This window comes from Hyposmocoma kahamanoa, unplaced genomic scaffold, assembly GCF_003589595.1.
Source record: "Hyposmocoma kahamanoa isolate Upper Pololo Valley unplaced genomic scaffold, ASM358959v1 86, whole genome shotgun sequence".
NCBI classification, from domain to species: Eukaryota; Metazoa; Arthropoda; class Insecta; order Lepidoptera; family Cosmopterigidae; genus Hyposmocoma; species Hyposmocoma kahamanoa.
In genome coordinates, this window is record NW_020654289.1 from 10,417,180 (window position 1) to 10,426,008 (window position 8,829).

Consider the following 8,829-nt stretch of genomic DNA (forward strand, 5'->3'; position numbering starts at 1 on the left):
AGTTGTTGTTTAAATCATCCAATAGGTATATCTCTGAAAATAAATCGTTTTTCGACATTTTGATATACAACATCGTTGATGAACGACTTAAGACTGGTTTTGAAGTGTCATTCGATCACAAAGATTGATCGCCTACTATATCCATAACTGATCTTTGTAACGTCTACGGTGTTATCATAATCATCACTGTGAACTCTGGTATACGTTCTATTTCTGGTCACAAGTGTCATCCAAGGAAAAGTTGGCATAGTCCACTACACTGGCTCGGTACGGGATGCAATAGTTGCTCTATGTCGCATACAACGGATCTTCAGTATCGTCGAAAGTAATTTAATAGGCAATAGGTGTCAAAATAATGACATTATTATTCTACAAAGAAGAATTTAGCCATTGTACCGGCTTACTGAAAACTCTTTTAACTCATGTACAGTACTATTTTTAAGAATAATGTTATCATGGTTTGTATGAGCTTCTTAACCTTCGCTATGACAATATCTAGAGATATGGGTCTACACTTGGTTGTACTAGCAATTTCCACGGTTTTGTTTTTGACTATAGGTACAATCATTGTTGTGACTAATTTTGATGGGAGCTGTTTTTAATTTTTTTCAGGTTCTCGTCTTGGTGAGATGCAAGCAGTGGCCAGCCTTGCCGCATTTCTTTGCAACTTCTCTGTTGAACCCGCTGAATGTACTAAATACAAGCCAGAGATCGAGCCTAAAGCCTTAGCTACGGTTTTTAAGAACGGGCTACCCTTGAAGATCAAACGGAAACTTTCTTAAAGCTTTTAACACTGTCATAACCTAAACAGGCAAGTTCAAAGTACCCAAAATTACCGTACTTGTATAAAAAGTTGTTATGAGCGGAGGAAGCGTAATTGACACGATTTCTTGTATTTCTCATAACATCACTTGCTATCGGCAAATGTTTGTACGCAGTTTCTACCTAATCCATTAGGAACAGGTGTGGTGGTATACAGTGAGAATTAGGTTGATAATATCGCACTGATATTACAATAGTGTTATAACTCAAAATATGTGAAATTCAAGATTATATCATTGTTGAACGTAAAATTTGATTCTTTATACGTCAATAAAACCATCGTTAGAATATTGTAAAAAAACAAGCAAAAGATATCTACTTAACTCAAAATGTGACACGCTTTATGTGAGCTAGTTCTGGCCAAAACAGTCCTTATTAAAAAATATGAAGCTATTTTTTCTCTTTTATTTTTAAATATATATAGTTGGCAAGTACAAAAACATTTATACATAAATTTACACAAGATCTTTCACGGGAAGCGAGTAATTTGTTTTTCGCCGATTCTGAGAAAACACACCTTTGAAACTTTTGAAACACACTTTGAGTTAATGTTAATACACTATTGTATTAATAGTGCGATATGTAAGCTTATAAAGGAAATTGGTTCAATAAATTGAAAAGCTCGTTTATGTATACCTAATTAATAATAGTTGCGTCAAAAAATAATAAACCCTTTGGAAAAAAGTAACTTCCTTTATAATTGTTATTGTTGTCAATAGTTAATTTCATAATTTGGCAAAAAAAAAAATACGAAAAGGATTTAAGTGACATGGTTATAATTTAAAAATTAATTATTTCTAAGAATGTTTGAAATTTATTTTTTATTCAATTAAATTAATCGAAATCCCAAATACGACTTGTTTACATTATTCCGTATTTTTTGAAAGTTCTCACTTACAGATACTCTTTACTTAAGATCTGCAACCGTCTAGCTAGAGGATACTTCCTGACTACATGACAAATTTTACGTCATTCTCGCATCTATAAAGTTTTCGCACAGCTGGTCTAAACAAGCTCAAACACAGTATCATGTTGAATATTTCATATGACCGTTTAAGACTTTTTCAAAGGAATGCGACTCTTGATTGCAGTCTCTGGCAAAATTATGAGGTGATTGCATTGTTATGGGATTTGCACGTACGTATAAAAATTGGAACACTTTCTCTGTACCCTAGTAAGGTAAGTGTTTGAAATTTCAACAACTTGCACGATTTTATTCGACCATGTGTGACATGTTTATGTGCAATTAAATAAAATTTGGACAGAAAATTTTGAAAAAAAATAATTTTATATCTTGAATGAAAACATGCACAAGCAATCAATAGAATTGAAATATGTTAGTAAGTATGCCGCGAGTACCGAAGAATTTTTGCAAAAAGTTTAGAAGTTTCGTGGCTTCCATAATAAAGGATATTGAAATTTAACTTACCTCTTCATAAACATGATTTTAGTTAAGAAAACATTATAAATATAATGGAATTCGCCATTAATGTACATGAAGGCGTGGTAACTGGGCGGTCGCAGCGCGGCGGCCGCGCGAAAACTTTCTTCTCGTGTAACTGGGCGCTAAGAGTTGCAGTGCCACTCAGAGCTTTAAATCGCAACGATCTTAGGGATACAACCTAAGAACTCATAGCTATTAAATCTGCTTCTGCTATGAAACCCGCTTCATCGAAGACTGGCTCCAATGCGTCGTGTGCCACTTTTAGGTTAAAGAAAACTGAGAATTTGACGCCATGAAGAAAAAAAGATTTAAAAAAACAAAACACAAAGTATTAGACCTATCTAAGTCTAGAAATAATTAGGGTCCATCTTACCCATAGTCCTATGGTCATCACACCCGGACACCTCGGAAGAGATGGCCAATCGTAATTTTTTTTTAAACGAATTTTAAGGTTGGTCTCAAGACAATTTGTTCTATTTTCTGTTAAATATTTAATAGTTAATTGTTTAAAGTTTAATAAGAAATAAAGATTTGAAATGTATTATCTAAAATTTTATTTCGATAGCCTTTAAAAAAAACTATGGCCATCTACCCCGGTTTTACCCTAAATACAAAGATATTTTCCAATTTAAAATATTGTGTCATATTGCCACAAAAAACTGCACTTCCTCGAGAAACTCTGGTGTCTACCCAATTATATGATTCATAGCTTTATTAGCTTCACTTTATAAATTTTAGCAACAGACCTACAGCGATTTTTATAGCAAGTGCTAAACCCAAGCAAAATAATTCTAGAGTAATAAAATACTCGGTTTGTAAATGCTCCGAGGAGAGTTGGGCTCGGAAATAAGGGGTGGAAAGAGGTGAAATTTAAAACGAAATTGCAACGCTTTCAAAACGTGACCTGGCACCGTGGTGGCAACTTTCTTACTCTCAATACTGTAACTTTAATTTGTAGCGGTGCAAGTTGGTACTTATGTTTTTGATAAGGCTTGATTTTCAATTTAACTCACACAATCAAAATTTGACAATACTAGTTTACTTTTACAAATATACAGATGAAACACACATTCATAACATGTCCATACACAGAATACGCCTACCTATAACAAAATCAATTATCAATAATTATACCATAAAATATTGTATAAGCATTTTGCGTATAGTACAATTTCGTAACAAGTGTGACGAAGTATGAAATAAATAATAAATAAAAACAAAAGCATTTCAAATTCACTCGGAAGGGCTTTGAGCGGTTTCTAAGGGTGAGTTAAATGAAATTATTTATTAGTCTAGTGTGTATTTGTACAACCAAAAAAGACAGCGACAGTATCGGCTCCAAATCATAACCGTTGTGAGTATAATTAAGAAAGTTATCAATTTTACATGACAATAACGTAATTTCAACGTTTGACTATTTCATTATCTTGGAATGGTTACGGTTTGGAGTTGAGTTGCTTTAGTATAATCCCTTATATGAAAGCATTCTAATTGATTGCATAAGTTTGATTTGTGTCTCGCGAAAATTCATAACATTAAACTATTACAACTCGGAATGGTAACTGTTACAAGACAAACCCAGTATTATAATATTGTCTGTGTCTCATATTAACTTTTGTTTGTAAAAATACCCCGTGAACGAATAAATTAGATCTATTTGTAGATTCAAAAACAAGAATTAAAATATATTTTATTTATTTAGTGGTAGCCACGGTGAAACAAACCGACACTGGTTTAAATCCAATTGGATTAAATAAACTTTCCTTGTATTTGTTAGAACTTTTCTATCAATAATAATAACAAACTAGTAGAGTATTTTCACATAATATATAATTGTGAATATCATAATAGTATTCTTCTTGGCATGTCGCCTCTGACGTTCATATTTGTGAGGACCAATACTTAACGACTGAAATAGGATTATCAGTGACGTTGTACAGGTCCTCGCGTGTGCAAGTGTAGGGACACGCAGGCCAGGACAAAAGATGTGCCATTGTCTGGGGAGAGACACCACACAGACGTGCGCTCTTCGAGCTCTAAACTTCCAAGTTTGCCAAGGCAAATCATGCCCAGGTGGAAGGTGCTCCGACAGGCAGCGGGATGAGTGATACCGTGGGGTATCTCTCCTTCCAGAGACTCGGTTCGGGGCTGGTTAGTTGCCCCGTCCAGAGGGTATAATTCTCTGGATTAGCGGGCACGTGATAGTGTAATGGGTGCCGCGATAGTAAAAATCATAATACCCACTAAAACATCATGATACCCAGTGAAATAAATATTGTAATCCAAAGTAATATTTTCTTACGTTTTCATGTCTCAACTGCTGAACCAATTTTGATGAAATTTAGTAAGATTATAGATGGGACTTAGGAAAAGGACATAAGTTACTTTTCACCCCAGAAATAAATCTTAAAAGGGATTTAAATTTGTATGGAGAACGAATAAACTATGAAAGTTAGTATAGTACATTAGGCCACCCTACTACTAGAAGTATTCTACTCAAACGAAGTCGCGATCACCAGCTAGCCTAATAAAAGTAAAATAAATACTGCCTTTAATGGCGAAACCTGATCATGGCGAGTCCTTAATTGCTTTATTACAATAGGCTTAATTTGGTAAGTAGCGGAACTTTCACAATAACGTTAAAATATTTTAGTGAATAATGAAAAAGGATATTCCATGGAAAAGGATTCTAGTCACCTGATTGCCGTTTGCGCTTTTATTTTATATCAAAGTGACGGCACGAACTTGTGCTGTTATACGGGGCGTAGTAAAAGTCTTTTTAAAAAAACACAATTTTCCCGAGATTGTGTAATTCGGGAAGAAGTGGTAATTAAGTGCAATAGAATAAAGAAATAGTATACAAAATGGAAACTGAATTGGCACGTGTTTACACGACAGGAGTATTGAAGGAACTGAACTGCTTTCTATTGAGTTTTAGTGATGTTCAAAGAAGAATGCTGAGTAGGAGGAATGGCAGGGCTGATTCTAGTAGTTTAGGTAGTAGGGCCGCTTCAGAGTAAACTTACGGTTTTAAGTAAGTTTGCGAAAAGAGAGGAAAACAAAAATGATTTGTGGGTGCTATTCACTTAATACGAAGACGAGGCGGGGATTTGTAGATGATAAATTTAGAGAAATATTTTCACTGTTTAGTTCATTATTACGATTCCTGTTACGGAAAACTAAACGTGTACCAACTCTTACATTATACATATGATTATACTAAAGAATATAATAATTGAAATTACACTTAAGGAAATACTTATATAATTAGAGGTTACATCATCATCTAAATCATATTCTGTATAATCGTTGAGAATTTTATCAGGTAAGTTATTTAAAAGTTTCAAGTTGTCTAGGTTCACATTATTAATCTTAGATTTAGAAATATCAACATTTTATTCCAAAAATCTTTTAAAATTACAACAAGTATCATTAATTGTATTAAAATTTGATTGAATCGGATTGATAAGTGCTCTGTAGTTTTCTTTAGCTTCTAATTTAGTTTCTTTACAGAAAGCAGTACATTCGGGTGACAGTGTGAGTATACCGGTTCCTGATATAACGTATATATAAGTTATTTTAGAATTACATTGAATGGTTAATTTGGCGTGATCTGATTGGACAAAAACCCATTTATTATAATTCAATTTGTGCCAAATGTCAATGGTTTCGTATATAATCTCAGTATCACATTTATCTGGTAAACTTTTAATAGCTTTCGTCATTATTTCGGTTTCACAACTAGGGTTATTAGTAACGCTATAAAGATCAAGAGACTTACATATAAAGTGTTTATCATTAATAATTTTGCATAAATCTAAATTATCAATATTAAAATATGTTTTCCTATCTTCACCAATACCTACATATGCTTTAGGCGTCGTTATTAACCCATAAGAATTTGGTGATGCAGGATCGTGTGGTACAGGTAGAGATACACTTTTATATACTTTTATATTTTATGGGAAATTAATGAATTCTTGTCAAATAATCAGATCATTAATGAGAAGCAATTCGGATTTCAAAAAAATAAAAGCACCACCAAACTATTGTCTTTATTTTCGGAAGAAGTAAATGGCCATCTAAATGATAAAAAACATGTGCTAGCAGTTTTGATAGATTTTAGTAAGGCATTTGATGCGCTAAATTATGAAACATTATATAAAAAAATGGAGCAAAATGGTATACAGGGCCCAATGTTGAGTTGGTTTAAAAATTATCATCAAAAAAGATGTAACACTGTTAGTGTAAACGGTGAAAATAGTGACTTAATACCAACAGTATGCGGCACGGCCCAAGGCTCAATTCTAGGCCCAACCGAATATCTAATTTATGTGAACGATATGTGCAACGTATTATGAGAGAGCTCAGTATACCAGTTCGCTGATGACACTTGTTTGTTAACCGCGCACAAAGATTTAAAAGTCGCCCAACACATGATGCAGTAAGAATTTGATAAACTGTGTAAATGGGCACATGATATGGGTCTATCTATTAATTTTCAAAAAACCAAACTCTTACATATACAGTCACCATACTTAAAATGTACACATTTACCGCAAGTTGTAGCTCACGATCATAATTGCATGCATCATCAGCCCATAAACTGTCATTGTAAACCATTAGAATTGGTAAAGGAACATATTTATCTCGGATTAAAAATTGACCATAAATTTAACTGGGGCCCACATGTTGAACATGTATGTAATAAGCTTAGGGGGTACTTCCCAAGTTATGTATACTCAAACAAAAACTACCATATAATACATTGAGAATGTTATATTATGCACTGGCTGACTCTATAATTAATTATTGTATTTCGAGCTATGGTCGTACGTACAAAACATTCCTACAGAATATCTATAACCTTCAAATAAGATTGCTTAAGACCATTGTACCTCTTAGAATTAGATATAAATTTAAAGATAATTAATACCAACTATTTCAGTACTGTAACGTAATGAATGTCTTTGATAAAGTTAAATTAGCAATCATAACCGAAAATTGTGGAAAAATAAAGTCGTTAAAGGTTAAAATTAGACCGAATTCATTACGTACACTATCACATCTATCTATGTATGATATACCTAAATATAACAATAATTGTGGTAAAAGAGTTTGGATGTGTGAACTTCCTGTGATATTAAATAGCTTACCAAAAAATCTTATAAATGTAATAACAGATAAAAATCCTATACAAGTCAAAAACAAATTAAAAAGATTTTATATGAAAGATCAATATCGGAGGAGGCATACGCAAACTGGTCATTGATTTAATTGTTGTACCTTACATATTAACACAACTCACTAGAAAAGGATACATAATCTTTAATTTTAAGATTCTACCTTGAATGTACTGTAAATTGTTATTAATATTAATATAATAATATAAAAATATAATAATGTTGACAGTGTTAATAAATTCGCTTGTAGTACATTAAGAATTTCGTTATAATGATTTTTTAAATTAATGGAGTTTGTGAAATCAGAGATATTTTTAACGGCTTATGTTAACTTATCCATGACATCATTTAACGCAAAATGAAAATTTTATTTAATTCTAGGATTGACGCATTAAAATTTGAAATCGCCGAGTTTGACATAAAAATGATCCGAGCGAGATTTGTAGTGAGATTTTTATCAGCATTTTGTAAGTTTTTAAAAGCTGGATTGTATTTATGTGCTTCATCTTCAGCTTAAAAACAGTTCCAACAGCAGAAAACCAAGCAGATCTCTTTGAATTGACGGGCATAAGGTGTGATATAGAATCATAATCTCGAAAAACGTCATTTAATAAGGAATCAAGAGGTTTAACCATGTTATGGCATTCAACGTCATTGACTAATGAACTTTGTTGGCATAAATAGCGTATTGTGTCGAATACACTTTTTATATTTTCAATGTGGCTTGGAGCAAATGTTATATCTATAGGGATAATTATGTAAATAAAATCGTTAATTGTTTTCACAGTTCCAGATGGATAAAAAAAGATTCCATGACTTTCGACAATTGTTTGGACAGGTTCTTCGTTTGTGTAGCCCAAGGTAGGATCACATAGCAATAGTATTCTGAAATGAAAGGTAAGGTACAATAAGTAGCGTTTTTTAAATAAAAGGTAAGGTACAATAAGTAGCGTTTTGCTAATAAATTTCAGTATTATAAAAACAACGGAATTATAGTATAGCTAAGTCTTAATCATTCTTTTTCCAGTTTGACCTCATCATAGTGATGTTTCGCATGACGTCGGTTGATTACAAGGGATAGGGTATTATTTGGATCTTTACGACCTTTCCATAGTGGAGAAAGCGCGTTTCGTAACCTGACGTGATTTTTCAAATAGCATAATCACTAACTTCATATTGTACTGGACGAGAGTGTTTACCACAATACGTCTTGGATTTTTCCTTTGAAGCTTGAATGTTTTCTAATGCTTTTTCGCGAGATAGTTTCAGACGGTGATGAAGCATTTTAATATAATCAGGGCAAGTCATATATGTGCGTAAATCGCAAACAGAGTCAGGGATATATGGTTTATGTCTAAAAACTAGTTCGTATGTCGTGAA

The 8,829-nt window shown here is 32.9% G+C and overlaps 1 protein-coding gene across 1 annotated transcript in view; it reads left to right on the top strand.

Annotated features, from left to right (window-relative positions):
- The window catches only part of LOC113234902 (cytochrome P450 6B2-like), a 2,414-nt gene extending 1,285 nt beyond the window's left edge, over positions 1–1,129 (top strand). The window contains exon 2 of the mRNA XM_026470424.1: positions 613–1,129. Within this exon, the coding sequence (XP_026326209.1) occupies positions 613–782 (170 nt within the window). The 3' untranslated portion in view covers positions 783–1,129. The remainder of the gene's footprint in view (positions 1–612) is intronic.
- Positions 1,130–8,829: the final 7,700 nt, after the last annotated feature.